Source organism: Parambassis ranga, chromosome 5 (assembly GCF_900634625.1).
Source record: "Parambassis ranga chromosome 5, fParRan2.1, whole genome shotgun sequence".
Taxonomy (NCBI): domain Eukaryota; kingdom Metazoa; phylum Chordata; class Actinopteri; family Ambassidae; genus Parambassis; species Parambassis ranga.
The window spans coordinates 12012502-12027057 of record NC_041026.1 but is presented as its reverse complement, the minus strand read 5'-3'; the positions used below and the strand labels follow the sequence as shown (position 1 = coordinate 12027057).

General features: G+C 39.7%; 2 protein-coding genes and 1 long non-coding RNA gene across 4 annotated transcripts; 1 reads left to right on the top strand and 2 right to left on the bottom strand.

The window, feature by feature from the left end:
* Positions 1-144: 144 nt before the first annotated feature.
* tma7 (translation machinery associated 7 homolog) lies at positions 145-2222 on the bottom strand. Its single transcript, XM_028406318.1, has 4 exons — positions 2065-2222; positions 1629-1684; positions 1303-1390; positions 145-543 (listed from the first exon to the last, which is right to left on the bottom strand). Exons 1-4 carry the CDS (start codon positions 2078-2080, stop codon positions 509-511), a joined length of 195 nt encoding a protein of 64 aa, XP_028262119.1. The 5' UTR covers positions 2081-2222; the 3' UTR covers positions 145-508.
* Positions 2198-5763, top strand: ccdc51 (coiled-coil domain containing 51). 2 transcript variants are annotated; one of them, XM_028406315.1, is made up of 7 exons: positions 2198-2334; positions 2752-2823; positions 2896-3094; positions 3192-3329; positions 3445-3609; positions 3710-3916; positions 4064-5763. In XM_028406315.1, the coding sequence occupies exons 2-7, from the start codon at positions 2819-2821 to the stop codon at positions 4634-4636; spliced, it is 1287 nt and encodes a 428-aa protein (XP_028262116.1). In that variant the 5' UTR covers positions 2198-2334; positions 2752-2818; the 3' UTR covers positions 4637-5763. The 2 variants fall into 2 exon arrangements, with proteins under 2 accessions (XP_028262116.1, XP_028262117.1); XM_028406316.1 differs by having other exon boundaries at positions 2285-2440.
* A 1206-nt stretch (positions 5764-6969) lies between these two features.
* Positions 6970-8573, bottom strand: LOC114436182 (uncharacterized). Its single transcript, XR_003670678.1, has 3 exons — positions 8465-8573; positions 7606-7721; positions 6970-7090 (listed from the first exon to the last, which is right to left on the bottom strand). It is a non-coding gene; the product is annotated as an uncharacterized LOC114436182 (long non-coding RNA).
* Between the last annotated feature and the right edge of the window lie 5983 nt (positions 8574-14556).

Below are 14556 nucleotides of genomic sequence, written 5' to 3'. Positions count from 1 at the left end.
CTGGACTGTTCAGAGTTATGTGTATTATCTTGATACTATGTCCTATTTTAAATTAATTTCAAGCCTTACAGTGAAGCCTGGCTGAGGGTTTATAGCAATGTTAAACAGAAGCTCAATAGGTTTTGTTGATTGAAGAACCCAAACGAGTAATTACAAAAACTTTATTAGTATCTGACTCTTTACAATAAAACAAAACTCAGATGAAACAAAAGAACCAAAGGTTCATGTTTCTGATAAAGTTTCATATGAGAACACAACAAAATACAATGAAGCTTGTTTTTTTATTTTGGTCAATGTGTATGACTGAGTGAAATCACAGTGTTAACCTCTAATTTAACATCATCTGGGAGCTATGATTTTCAGCAGATTTTCTTGTAATCAAATTCATTTCCTGTGTTTTTTCACACCTGGACAAACTGGGTAATGGGTTCATATTTAACAGAACAAAAACTGGGGCCTGTCAGTAGCGAGGCGCAGGAGACAAAGCCAGGGACATCACAGTCACATTTTACTTCTTTCCAGATTTCTTAATGCCGCCACTGCCTGCAGGAAAGAAAAGAAACAAAATAACAGTCAATGCTGTCAATGGCAGTGTACATAACAAGTCCAAGTAAAGCTTAGAGAGAGAGAACATGCACACATCGTCCAAACTTCGAGGCAGAAAACTCACACTGAGTCTTTAGCCTCCTTAGAAATAGCTGAGCATGATTTAAAGGCCACAGCCCATCTGTGCATGTACATCCATTTATAACCTCATCTTCTAATCATCATCTTCTAATGGCAACTTCTACTGACACAAAACCCATATAATCTAAAACCTGACAGTGATCTCAGTGTCCCCACATGACGTCCACCATCACCAGATCTAAGTCCAACAGAACACCTTTTGGAATGTGGAGGAATGGGAGACTGACAACACAGATGTGCAGCCAACTGTGATACTATTATGTCAACAAGCACTGAGGATCGTTTCCAGCACCTTGTTGACTCTACACCTGCATCACCAAGAATTAAAGTAGCTCAGGAACCAAAAGGAGGTTCAACCCAGTACTAGTGGTTAGGAAGTGTAAAATTATAGCACAGAATCTCTACTGTAAACTGAATGCAACATGTAAGCATATTCAGTAATGACAAATGATAATAACCTGGATGAATGACAGCATCCAGATATATATTCAGTAATGGGGTGAGCTAAGCCCTTTACAATAACGCCAGTTGTCTTTCTATGCACATCATGTTCTGTGAATATTTTCTTTCATATCTAAATACAATTTTCTTTTGGGGTCAGGTTATTTTTCTTACTTAGAGGTCCTTTTCCAGACGCTTTCGCCTTCAACGCCTCCAGGGCCTTCTGATCTTCCTTCTGCTTCTGCTTGAAGGCAGCATCATCCTGCAAGCATGCAGAAACACACACACGGTTCACTAAACACACATTTGTGACATGTTTCTTCGCAGTTTAGGCAATTCTAAAATTCATGTGTTGTCAAAATAACCTTTAATCTGTTTTTAGCAGATGCACTTGAAGACGTCATATAAGGCTCAGTTAAATAAGAAAGAGGATTTATGTCAGTATTTTAAACGTTTATTTAGTCAAGAAATACTCATCGTCATATGTAATGCACACTCACGTCATCGATGTCCTTGTTCTGTTTCTTGGGCGCTTTCAGTGGCTTTTTCTTGCCTCCTGCGGAAATAAATGTAGAAATATTGTATACACATTTTTTGTTATTAGAGCTTACGACCTCTCGTTAAGAAACAGACATTATTTAATATATTGTATGAGGTTTTGTGTGTATGCAGTTAATTTACATGCCGAATGTCTCCTAATCACTGTCGTTCGTCGAACACCTACAGATCTGGCCTATCATGGGTGCAATTTTCCCGACAACTAAGAATTCTTTATTGTGGCAGATATTTACTGTAGTTTGGCGAAGGAGTGTCGCGCTCCGTTTAGCAGATGTTAGCAACAGCTAGCTAATCCACTCAGAAAAACACGCCATACTGGGTTTTATCACATTGTGAAAACACAATATTTTGTCATAAATGCAATTTTTAAACTCTTACCTTCTCTGCCAGACATCTTTAAATTGGTTAGAATAGTGCGCGCTAAAGAAATAAACGTATATCTGTAACGACTGTAGCCGCTTGTCTCTCTAATCCGCACTGTTAGGACCCCCTAGAGAAGTCTGAACCGGAAGTAGAATGACCGTTGTATGCCTGAACAAAATGCTACAGTCTGACAGCTGCTCATTTGACTTCATGATGATGATTATCTAGCCAAAACAAACTTTAGCCCGTGTAACCCTAATGCTCTGACATCACCGAAGGAAGCAGGTATTTTGGTCTTTGTGTAGGAGTGACTCAGGATTTCCCTGACCTGTTTACCCTAAGAGATTTAGCCATTTAGTCATGTTAGCAACGTGGAGCTAACAACTAGCAGGTAGGAATGAACCAACTAACCTTGTGAGGAAATAGGAAACATAGGAAAAACAAGATGTGTTGAAAATTGTTCATGTGGAAAGACTATGCTAATGTTGTTGTATATTTAGCAGCAGTTAAATGTAACTGGAGAAGTCGTCTGTAGCTATTTAATGTATTTCTAATCACATTCAACTTATATAACCTATATTCAACTTGATAATTGGAATGCAGTGGACACTTAGATGAACAGTCTTATTAAAATTTGAAGAGCTCACAATTTAAACAATCTGCATTATAGAGAGTATAAATCTGCCTTAATGCCTTTTCCAGTGTTGCCTCTATAGCAGCACCGACAGTGACTGTTTCTAAGCTGCATTTGTGACTTCTTCTCATCTCCATGAGGTATTCACTCCACAATTCTACACAAACATGCAGCAACGACGATGATCATTGACATTATATTACTGTATTAAGGCACAGAGGAGCTCAAGTGTATCTCTGGACTCATGGCTCCTGCTGTCTGGCCCGCCTCTCGATGCCTAGCCACATCACTCCTCTCAGATACTACAGTGCTCACCAACCACCTGGCCCACCCCCACCTACTAACCCTTCCCCTCCTGATGGCAAGAGTGGAGCTGAGGTGGTGAAGGAGCGTGCTGTGACTGTCTTACAGGTGCAGAAAACTTACATCACTGCTAATATGTTGGGTAAAACTGATTTACTTAGTAAAGAGCAAAAACAATCTGAACCTCTTTATATCTTCTCTACAGCATGCAGGTGAGTTGGGGAGGCAGTGGGGTCAGAAGTCAGCTCAGACAGCCACTGCCACAGTCAACTACTGGTGGGAGAGGTACGAGGAGTTTGTGGGGCTGAACGAGATCCGTGAGGCTCAGACAAAGGTCACAGAGGTCAGTGGACTGTAAGAAACATCATAGGGTTCAAGTATAGTTGAATTAGCACTTCAAAAACTAACCAAGATTTCTATTTTTTAGAAGAATTAAACTGCATGTTAATGTTTTCTAGGCTGAAGCAGCACTCATGGTAGCCAGAGGAATAGTGCGTGAGACTCACTTAAGCCTAGAGGCCATGCAGGGCAGACTGAAGGAGGTCAGAGACCGGCTGGACAGAGTCTCCCGGGAGGAGGCTCACTACCTGGAGCTGGCCACGCTGGAGCACAAACTGCTGCAGGTTAGCTGAGAGCTAACTAAAAGTACACATAGGTTTAATGTGCTAGCACACCAACTGCCAGTAAGTAGTGATGCAGTCATGCTCCTTCTCCTGACTGTAGGAGGAGCGCCGCCTGCGGACAGCGTATGAGAATGCAGAAGGATCAGAGAGGGAGAAGTTTGCCTTGTTTTCAGCGGCCGTCAGAGAGAGTCACGAAAAGGAGAGGACTAGAGCGGAACGCACAAAGAACTGGTCCATCATTGGCTCAGTGCTCGGAGCTCTGATTGGAGTTATAGGGTCAACATATGTCAACCGTGTCCGTCTGCAGGTGAGCAGTGGTACTGTGCCTCTAAATGTCGATATCTGGCAGGTTGATTTAGACTCAATGTGTTCAGTCATGTGGAAACTTTATCTACTTTTTTTGACCAATATTGCAATAAGTGACCATATTTATCCCTTGCCTTCTGTCATGCAGGAGCTTAAAAATCTGCTGCTGGAGGCTCAAAAAGGTCCACAGAGCCTGCAGGAAGCCCTCAAAGTCCACGCTGGAAACCATCGCTCCCAGCAGGAGGAGCTGCGATCACTCATCGACAGCCTCAGGCTTGCTCTGAATGATGCCTTTACTCAGAAGAATGCCTTCCTTCAGGAGAAAGGAAGTCCAACTGCAAACTCACCCTCTGTGCCTCTTTCAGCATTAAAAGACCTCCATACCGGCAGCCAAAGGACCGCATCCCTTCTGGAGTCTCTTTCTCCACAACTAGGACAGCTGGAGCAAGGACTCGGCAGAGTTGAGAGTGAACTGTTGTCAGTGAGACGGCTGCTGGAAACCAGGCCTCATGTTGAAAAGCAGGCTGGGCAGCAGCAGTTTCAGAGAGCAGAGAAAGGGGTCCAGTTGCAGTCAGAGGCAATGGTGAGCCATCTGGAGGAGACTCAGAGGATGCTGCGAGAACAAATCAGGACAAACACTGTTTTTAATGCAGTGTTCACCTACACCGCCTCTGCCCTCACCATCTCTGCTGTGTACCTGCTGCTCAGAGGAACTGGTTAGACATGATACCTCCATTTTGTTCATATGCACTGTAACACTGTTGGTACTGGGAGCCATCTAGACAAAATCTAATAAATCAATAAACAAAATCAATGCAGAATATATAGGTAATTTAAACCTCTAATTAGCCTGCTGCTGGTGTTGATTTGTTTATCATCTACTTCTATTGATAAGTTTTGGGGTTTCTCTAATTGTAGCCATGAGTGTGCTGTTTCTGTTCAGGACTTAATATTGCAGTGAGCAAGCCCACAGTGACTAAAAATGGTGAGCTTAGCGCAAACAGTGGACTCTTTACACACGTAGCAGGTACAGGTCCACATTATCTGCCGTAGCCTTCTTAAGCTCGACTTTTAGCCTCTTTGACAAGCTCCTGAGCAACTTATATGTCCCTTTAAAAGCTAACTGCTTCACCAGCACACTGTGGATGGTGTCTGTTTGCTGTTTGGGGCTCAGGAGGGAGTGTACAGAGGATTAGTAGAGCTTTGGATGAAAAGAACAACAGTATGAGGGCAGTCAGAGTGAACCATAACAGTCCCCAGACAAAGAGCTGAAACAGAAGCAGTTTCAGTTAGGGATCAGGAAAAGATTAATTAACATTTGTTCGGGCCTTTGTTGTGACTCTAAACAGCTGTGCAAACTTACACTGTTATTGATCTGAGCTGTTGACCAACATTCAATGAATTCAGTTTAATTCATGACATAAAACAGTAGAGCTTGAGTAATTTGTGTCCAAATTAGATCAGTGCGAACAGGGGACCATATCTTATGATTCCACTTTCACAGACAGCTGTGGAGCTGTTGTTGTTATGTGTAGAAGATCTGATGACAGCTGATAAAAGGGAAGACAAACACTAATTAAAAAGCTCTAAACAGAGGCAGATCTTTAATAGGATTCTATCCTCACCATTAGTGAAATAAATAGTAAATAAAAGTAAATGACAAAATGTTGGAAACACTGCAGTGAAACAGCTTTGTTGAGCTCCTCTTGTACTTAAATTTATTCAGATAATTAACTGTGCACTGAGCTGGACATGACCACTGTGTATTAAATGTTCTGACTGGTTATAAGTTGTGTCACTGTCTGACCTCCAAAAAGCTTTAAAATAAACAGTACAGTGTCCCTTGTCTGAAGTGATAATGCCCTTTATTAGATAAAATATTTTAGCTATATGAGGTTATAAAGTTCACATTAGAAGATAAGATCATGAAGTGTTGCCAAATCTAACAGTGCAAAGTAATTAGATGCTATATTTTAGTTCTAGATGATCAGATTCGAGTCAAATTTCAAGTATAAGCCTGTGTGAGTAAATGCACTTGATTACTGAAGACACACCACACTGATAGTAAGTATACACACAGTAGTTTATCAGAGCAGTGCTGTACACATTTAAATTTTCTGAGATAATCTGCATTTACTGTCACACCTGACCTTTTGAAAATTGAACATTTTGACTGAAGCCTCCAGTAAATCTGCAGCTGTTAGTTTGATGATTCAATCAGACCTCAGGAAGAGATTCACAGCTTTCAGAATGACATTAATGATAGTACTGATGATAATAGCCATCATACTGTTACACAGCTGGTATACATAAAAAGGTGATGCTCATTTTAGAAAGCTCTAATGGAGCAGTAAATTGTAAAATGTGTTGCCAAATGGACAAACTGGGCTTGTGCCCAGTCGGTCTGCATCCTCAGTAGTTATTTATTATAACACTTTAATTTAACCGTTTAAAAATAGGACATCTACTGAAAGGGCTATCCATTCAAATTAATTAGTCAAACAAAGAATATGTGAAGTCATGTTATAGGTGAGGGACATACACTGAAAAAAAAATTATAAAAACATTTTTGTCACTTTCATTTTGTATTGAAAGTGAATGTTTACCTAAATCCAGATACATTTTTTAAGTTGATATCTAGAATATTTTTGAGTAATTTCAAACATATTACACAAGCAGTTTTAGCTAAAAAATAAAATTAATGATTTCTTTAGTAATTCTAACTAAGTCATTTTTGTGCACTACACTAAATTAAATTGTTTAATAATTAAGTTTAATTTAGTAAATAAGTCAACAAAAAATGGCCACAGCCATAATGAGCATCATTTAACTGTAACAAATACAGTATATAGTAAATTTATGTATACACAGCTTAATGCATTCAAATAAAATAATAATCTGCTCACACTACAATATATTGGAAACATGAAAACATATGTTACTACATACTGTTCACATATGCAGCTGAAAAAACACACAAGGGGAAAGCAGACACCACCCAGTACTATCTGAATGAGCTTGTGGTGAAGTGAAGTACATGGACTCCTAGCATACCTGCACAAGCTTAAGCTTAAAACGCCAATGTTAAGTCATCATACTGTCCAGCTGCTCAACCTTCCCTGTTGCCCAATGGGGACTTCTGTAGGTCCCTCCAGAGATTTTTGCAGTTGATATCCTGCAAGACAATTGGGGGAAAAAAGAAAAGAACATCTGACAATGTTATTTATTTAGTCTTATGGTATAAGCTTAATGAGAAACATTCATCCTGTTTACATACCAAAACAAATCTAAAGATCATTTCCCCTTGAGGATTAATTCTTAATCTTACATTTTCAAGTACTTTAAGCATCAACACCATGCTGACGTCAGATACTTTTTTTGCACTGCTGAGGCTAAGGTGATCCAGAGTTCACTTACAAAGGACTAAAGCTGCAGTTGTTGTGCTGCTTACATACTGAGCAAAGCATATAACTTTCCTTTTGGTGTTAATGCAAGTTTGTACAAACCCCATTTTCAGAAACATTGGGACACATTATCTAAAATAATTCAGTGTTTTGACTAACAAATACAACTCTATATCCACCCTTAGAATATATCCATATTTCCCTGGATTCCATTTCACAGTATTACAATATTTCACAGCTTAAGACTGGGACAGACAGACTGAGGTTGCTGAACACACAAATGTACCTTTTCTTCCTTCCTTCCTCACTTTATTGCAAGATCTCCAGATGTTTCTCTTCAGGAACACATCCCTTCTTCTCAAATACAGGGTTTGTTCTTAAATGCTGAAATTCAGTATTCATCTGGCATATGCAGAAGAAAATGGCACAAAAAAGCTTCATCAATGTAAAGATAATCTGAACCAATACCATTTAGACTGTACCAACTTCATCTCTGTATTGTATGTCCTAAACCAATGTAATGTTCATGAATAAATTACTTCAGTCTCACTGTTAGCATCGCTCCAAGTGGTATCATTGGTGGTAGCATCTTGATGTCAGAATCATAGCCTTTCATTTGCTAAGCTCTTTTAGTGATCTGGTAGTGGGTCATTCACATATATAGCGTACAGGGTCACTGTTATCTGATGAGGACAAGATGACGATGAAGTAGAAGAAGCAGCAGCTGCTCTCAAACATTTGGTGATTATTTAAAATTTTGGTAAAATAATATGCAAATCTGGCTACTACGATGTAGAAGGTGCTTTGATCCTAATAAAAATATGTATTGTTCTGTTTTATTTTAAATATTTACAAGTTACAGAAGCCTGCTTCACACAAATCCAATATCAAAATAAAAGTGCTGGAGCTACTTTAGGCATTTTGTGTAACTACTAGCAACATTTCTCTGGGAGGTAGTTTTAATGTAGCGAAGCCTCATTTAATGCAGAACAACCAGTAGCTTAGCTAGCTTACATTAGAGTAGCTTGCTTAACACTGCTGTTCAATGTTCGCTAACTGCTGTAACAGAGATGACGTACAAAAACGATAAGATAAGCTAAGCTAAGCTAAGCTAAGCCAAGATAAGATAAGATAAGATAAGATACCAGATTCAGCTCCGCAAAGACAAAACATCGTTATCGTTTGTGACCGCTGTGGACATCTGCGCATCCACAGTGCGCATAATAATAACAACAAGCCGCCGCTACGGTCGTTAGGGCTCTTTTCTTCTTCTATGGTAGTTTTAACAGTATTTCTCCCGGTACTGCGCCACCGCATCGGCATAATGTCACAATTGCTGTTACATGCCACATGAATTCATTCGAGAACCAGTAAAAATACTTAAATATTTAAGATTTAGAAAGCACCTGTCAAGATTTGTCCGCAGGCAGGATGTGACACACATTTGGCGGACGCGGCCGCCGCTTAAATCGTTCTGCAGCAAAATCCCTGAATGTTAAGCCGCTTGTATATCTGCAAGGTATAACAACATCTACAGGTGTGTCACTGATCTGAAGCACGCTGTACTTAAGCAAAGTTAGCTAAAAAAATAATGATATGTAGCACACAGCAGGTACTTATGACTACCTATTTCCCTCAAAATACATTCTGAAGGGTAAACATAACAATGTTAAAGTAAACCCACAACACACAAATAGTAAACAAGAGTTTACTTACCAATATTCTGAATGCATTTGTAGAGCTGCAACTCCAGGACCCACAATGAAAAAATAATCTCGCCTAGACACAAAAATGGCGGTCGTATGTGTGGGCATGCGCAAACAGGTCTCTCTGGCGTCATTTGAAAGTTTTTTTAAGTTACTTTTAGCGAAACAGGCCGTTTTAATCAAGTACAATGTATGGTGGATTTATTAGAATATTAAAAGACTTAAATATTAAATAAAATAAAATAATATTCTGAGAAATTAGATTGATTACATAATGTAACATTTACTAGTGATGTCAATTAACTTGCTGTTAATTTTGAGAAACAGAAACATGGCTGTACATCATAATGAAAGATGCAGCAGGCTCCTAGTAATCATTTGAAATCTACCCCTAGCCGGCAGGGGGCAGTAGAGCACTGAGGGAGGGGAGAAGCGCTCAGCTTTGGCAGGATGGAATGCACCTAGAGAAACAGTAGGGGTCTCTGTCCCTCCATAGAGCAGACTCACAAAGAGCAGGAAGAGAGAGAGAAAGAGAGAGAGAGAGAGAGAGACAGAGAGAGGACATTTAGGCTTTGATTGGTCCTGACCAAATTCAGAACAGGACATCCCACAATATTCAGTACCCCCCCCCCCCACCTCCCAAAAACACAAAAGAGCTAGAGAGAGGAAAGAGGACAAGAGATTAATACTAAGGCTCAAGCAGAGCAATTCATATTCCAATTGGAAGAGCATGTTATCTATTTTCTCACACTCATCCATTGTGCTTTTCTTCCTGAGAGGCATTCAAATCAAAGCAGGATTCAACAGGAATCAAATAGGACTTTCAAGGAACTGAACAAAGGCGACAACATTTAGTGTAACTAGAACGTTTTTCAAGCTCGCACCCAACCCAGAGGAAGCAACTGTGCAATCACTTTCACATCAACTCCTCAATAACCATGTCAAATATGTACAGAGGGATGGGCTGAGGCTAACGCTGAATCCTGTGTCATTGGAAAGTCATTCATCCGAGCTTAATCAATCTAGGTTGTTTGATTCAATTCAAACTGCCTCCCGGGCAGAAGAAGAGGAGAAGGGAAAGAAAAGCAGAGAATGAGAGCAGAGCTGAGCTGACTCTTTCTAACTTTGACAAGGATTCTCACCATCGTCTCTTGTCTCCTTCATTTTCCTCATCCTCCTCCTAGAGGCAGGAATTATAGGTGCTCATTTCATGCTAAGGCTTAGCTTAAATTTTTTTTCCTGTCAGTTGCCAGTATTTTTTTTTATATTGTTATTACTACTGTATGTCTTAAAGAGCAGGTTAGGGTTATTAAATATGCCAAAGCGAATTGTATTTTCGCTCAAGTAAGCTCCTTGGAAATATTCCATCAGGGCACCCTTTTATTCTTTCCAAATGTAGTTATGAATTTTAAAGTAGACTTGTATTACTGGAGAAGAGAGGTGTGTGATCAGAATACTGAGCAAAGCCCAGATTGGACTTTCTTGTTCTTGAACGCGATGAAAGGGAGAATGTCAACAGGAGAGAGAGAGAGAGAGAGAGAGAGAGAGAGGGTTAATGCGCACTGATGACAAGTTTCTTTTTCTTTATTTGAGACATTAAGAAGGGACCACATGTCTTCCGAAAGCAGTTTAAAAACAATATTTATTTAACACTTTTTTTTCATAGTAACATCATCTTATAGACATTCTGATCCAACACTGCTTGTACCCCCACCACCACCACTACCATACTCCACCCTGCCTTCATTTCATTTTTTGGTATTCATGAGCATATGCTCCTGTGTGAAGTCCCCTGTCAATAAATATGCACAGTCTTAATTGTTCCCATCGTAATTAGACTACAGTTCTGTTCTTTTTGGCTCAGGTGTATGTTAAAGCTCTTTCTTTTGTCTGTGGTTTGGCACCTCTGATGATTTCCATGACAATCATTTGAGTGAGTGAGGAAGTGAGAAAAGGGGAAAGAGAGAGAGAGAGAGAGAGAGGGATGGAGGGAGGGAGGGAGGGAGGGAGAGAGGAGGTGAGAAACAGTTGCTGGAATAAAGCCCCATCTCAATCTGAATAGCTTATTAATAGAGCTGGTCCCAGGCAAACAGATGGCAGCTGCCAAAAACAAACACAGAAATCACAGAAATGAAAAACCCTAATTCAATTAGGTGGGAAGCATTCCTCACTGCAGCAGTTATTGAGCAGTTTCCATTAATTTGATAATCCAGTTTTCAAAAAGAAACGTATGAAAAAACAGCGTTGTTTTTTTTCCAGAATGTTCTCCTGTGTTTATTATCTGAGGCTGACAAGTAGAGAAAGAAGAGGCCGCAAGCTGCATGTATGTGGGTGTGAGAAGAAAGCAGGATTTAAGTCATTACTCGCTCACGGGTAACAAATGCAATTAAAGTTACTAATGAATGATTAACTTGCACTGTTTCTAATATGAATTTATGGTTCAGATTAAAGAAGGCCAGTAAATTACGGTAGTGTTAGGTTCTGGGCTCCTAACATGTTTATATTTTATAGCTGCAACAACAGAAGCCCCGGAAAAGAAAAATGAGTCCATTTTGGAGGTCGTGCTCTCAAAGGAGATGGCTGTGGACTGTCACTCAGCTCCTAGCTGAAATATCTCATCTATTGGATGCGGTGCTGTGGAAGTTTACTCGGACATTCATGGTTCCCAGAGGATGAATTCTTTTCTTGAAAACCTTGGCCTATTCTCTTAACCTGACACACCAGATGGTTTGATACACAGAACCATCTGGGAGATCGTTTGGAAAAGGGCAGACATTTTTGAAAAATACTTGGCAGATGATTGGATGAAGCATCTGTCTGTCACAACAGACTGCAGTAGCACCTAAAATACGCCCATAAGTGCCAGTAGTTAGAGCCTCACAGGACATTAATCAGTGCAAATCCTGGTAGAATCCTGGTAAAAGGGACCGACTCGGTCTACCTCACAAGGTAAATGCATCATTTCTGCCTTTGCTGCAGTCTGTTTAAAAGTGTTTGTTCCAAAAGCCTGACATCATACAGACATGAGACTAACATTTAAAGGTAGGGTAGGAGATTTCATTCTGTTGCACTTTCTGTTAAATTAGTGTAACTTCTATTTACAATCTGATAGCAACCAATTAGTTCGGCAATTTCGCATTTGAACAAACAATATGAATCATCTGTGGAAGCTATAAAACCCTAAAAACATCAGCCAATCCTCTGGGTGGACCCTGCACGGAGTATTGGCTGGTTGTCACTCTCTTCCTGCTCTGTGCGCACCAGAGAGGTACGTGCATGATGGCCGAAGTCACAGACCGCAGCTCGTCTTCAGGTAATGCACGTCCATGTGATTGGGAGGCGTGGCTTCGGGGTGAGCTCCGAGAGAAAGGGGCGTGTGTTTACTTTCAAAATCTCCTACCCTACCTTTAACAGAAGTCTCCAGTGTAAACTGTAAACTGGAGAGAGCTATAGAGTGCTGCCTGTTTACCATGGCAACAAAATGTCACAGCTTTTGACCCTATTTACTCCCCAAAATATAGGACAGTAGGGTACAGAGGGTTTATCTTTGAAATCCTGAGCAAACATAAATAAAGGAGGGCTAAAAGTGTTCAGAAATTATAGAAATTTAGATGTAGGTAAACACCATCTGTTTATGAATGAACTGTCACAGAGTAATTTGAGGATAAAGTGTTTTATTAAAGGTTAAACATCCCAGGATAAACACTGTGATTTATACATTTTGTTATTTGATTGACGAACATGTCTGCATTCAATCTAAAAGTCTTTTTTTTAACTAACATAACATAACTCAACCAAACTTAATGCCTAAAAAATAACTACAAATATGGATATTGAATTTTAGTGTTGTTTTTGTAGTTGGAGAAATAAAATCTGTTTGTATTTGGCGTTTTGCTTTATTTATTTATTTATTTTATGGCATGTATTTATGCATTTCTAGGAACCAAAGATGGATAAAGTTCACTTTGCTGGCTGTGAATTTAGTTTTCAGTGTTTCTGGAAAATGGTCCAAAGTCACACTCAGATGGAGCTCTACTGCTTAGTTGGAGCTGGAGCCCGTTTCTATGGCAAGTTAGCTCATCCATTAAAAAAAAAAGTTAATGTAGTACAACTTCTGTTAAAGAATCAATAAGTAATGTTCAGACTTCAAACACAGCACACATATTTATGTGTAAAACACAGGGTGGCCTTCATCCACACCTCCATCTTTATGTGAATGATTCAGCTCCGGGTGATGTTTTTTTTTTTTTTGAATTACACCCCAAGTTAAAATTCAATCCACACATTTCTCACCTGCTCTAAGCCTTTTAAGTCAATTTCTTTAAAACCAAGCCGACTGATTGAAAACACTTTGTGAGTGATGGAAAGTATCGTTTCTTGGAAGAGACACAGGGAGAGATAAAACTAAAGGAAAAGAAGGAAAAACATTCTGCTGCGTTTGATTCTAATGAATGCAGATGCACCTGACAAAAATAAATGTCCCTTGGGAAGAAAAAAAGAAGTTTGTCACATAGACATAAATAGAAAGTGAGAGGGTTTAAAGATAGAGCGAGATATTGGACCTGAAATATGAGAGCTACTATCATGCACAAAGCATTCTGGATTCTGCAGGTACATAAACACTATAATTGGTTAAAAAAAAGAAAAAAGAAAAAGAGGGAGTCTACTGGAGCATGGCATACCATGTGTCAAACACAATGGAGCTCCTAATGACTAAACCAGACAATGTAGTTTGTCATTTAAGAACATAAATCATGCAAATGGCAAAAATCTGACTATTTTCACATACATAGAAACTCAGACTTTAGTTTATTAGTCATGACATGCTGGCAGGTAAAACCCCCAAACTTTAGTATCCTTGTTCATTTTGGGATGGAGGAAGGGGTCCAAGGGTGCCAAAACAAGTGTGTTGCATTCAAATCTACATTTCTGGATTCAATTCAGTTTTATTCATAAAGCGCATATTACAATCAGAATTGAGACCCAGAGCCTGAACTATCTTAAGTGGCAAGAAAAGACTCCCTTTAAACAGAAAGACACCTTGAGCAGGACCCGGCTCATAAGGAAGAACCTTCCTGCTGACAGTCGGCTGGGTGGAGGAGGAGAAGAAGAGGGAGACAGGACAGAGAGGATGAAGGAGAGAGAGAGAGGGGGGGGGAGAAACATGACAGGTTGTTAAAGTTGTCAAGCAAGACGAAACAGTTGTGATTATATTATAGTGGATATATATATTGTCAGTTAATAAATAGTAATTTAACAGTAATTAAAACAACGATGAACAACAGTGATGGGTGAAGGCGATCAGCATTGCTGGATGGCTGCCGTCATCATAGCGTTGTCCTGTCTTCCCACACTGAATCCTCTTAATTTTATATTTTATCATATTGTTTCTAGTGTGATCTTTTTCCTGGTTGTCCAGCAGCAGCGCTCCTTTTGTATCTCAGAAGACAGAGGCTGTTACTTTGCTTTCTAACTTCCCTGATTTTTTGGGTTTTTTGGGGGCCTGGAGACACCACTGTTTTGACTGTTCG

Excerpts from the sequence above, each read along its gene's own strand:
- tma7 (XM_028406318.1), bottom strand. Across the intron at positions 1,391-1,628 it reads AGAACAAGGACATCGATGAC|GATGATGCTGCCTTCAAGCA; the intron begins GTGAGTGTGCAT and ends GCATGCTTGCAG. Across the intron at positions 544-1,302 it reads GTCTGGAAAAGGACCTCTAA|GCAGTGGCGGCATTAAGAAA; the intron begins GTAAGAAAAATA and ends TCTTTCCTGCAG.
- ccdc51 (XM_028406315.1), top strand. Across the intron at positions 3,095-3,191 it reads GTGCTGTGACTGTCTTACAG|CATGCAGGTGAGTTGGGGAG; the intron begins GTGCAGAAAACT and ends TCTTCTCTACAG. Across the intron at positions 3,610-3,709 it reads TGGAGCACAAACTGCTGCAG|GAGGAGCGCCGCCTGCGGAC; the intron begins GTTAGCTGAGAG and ends TCCTGACTGTAG.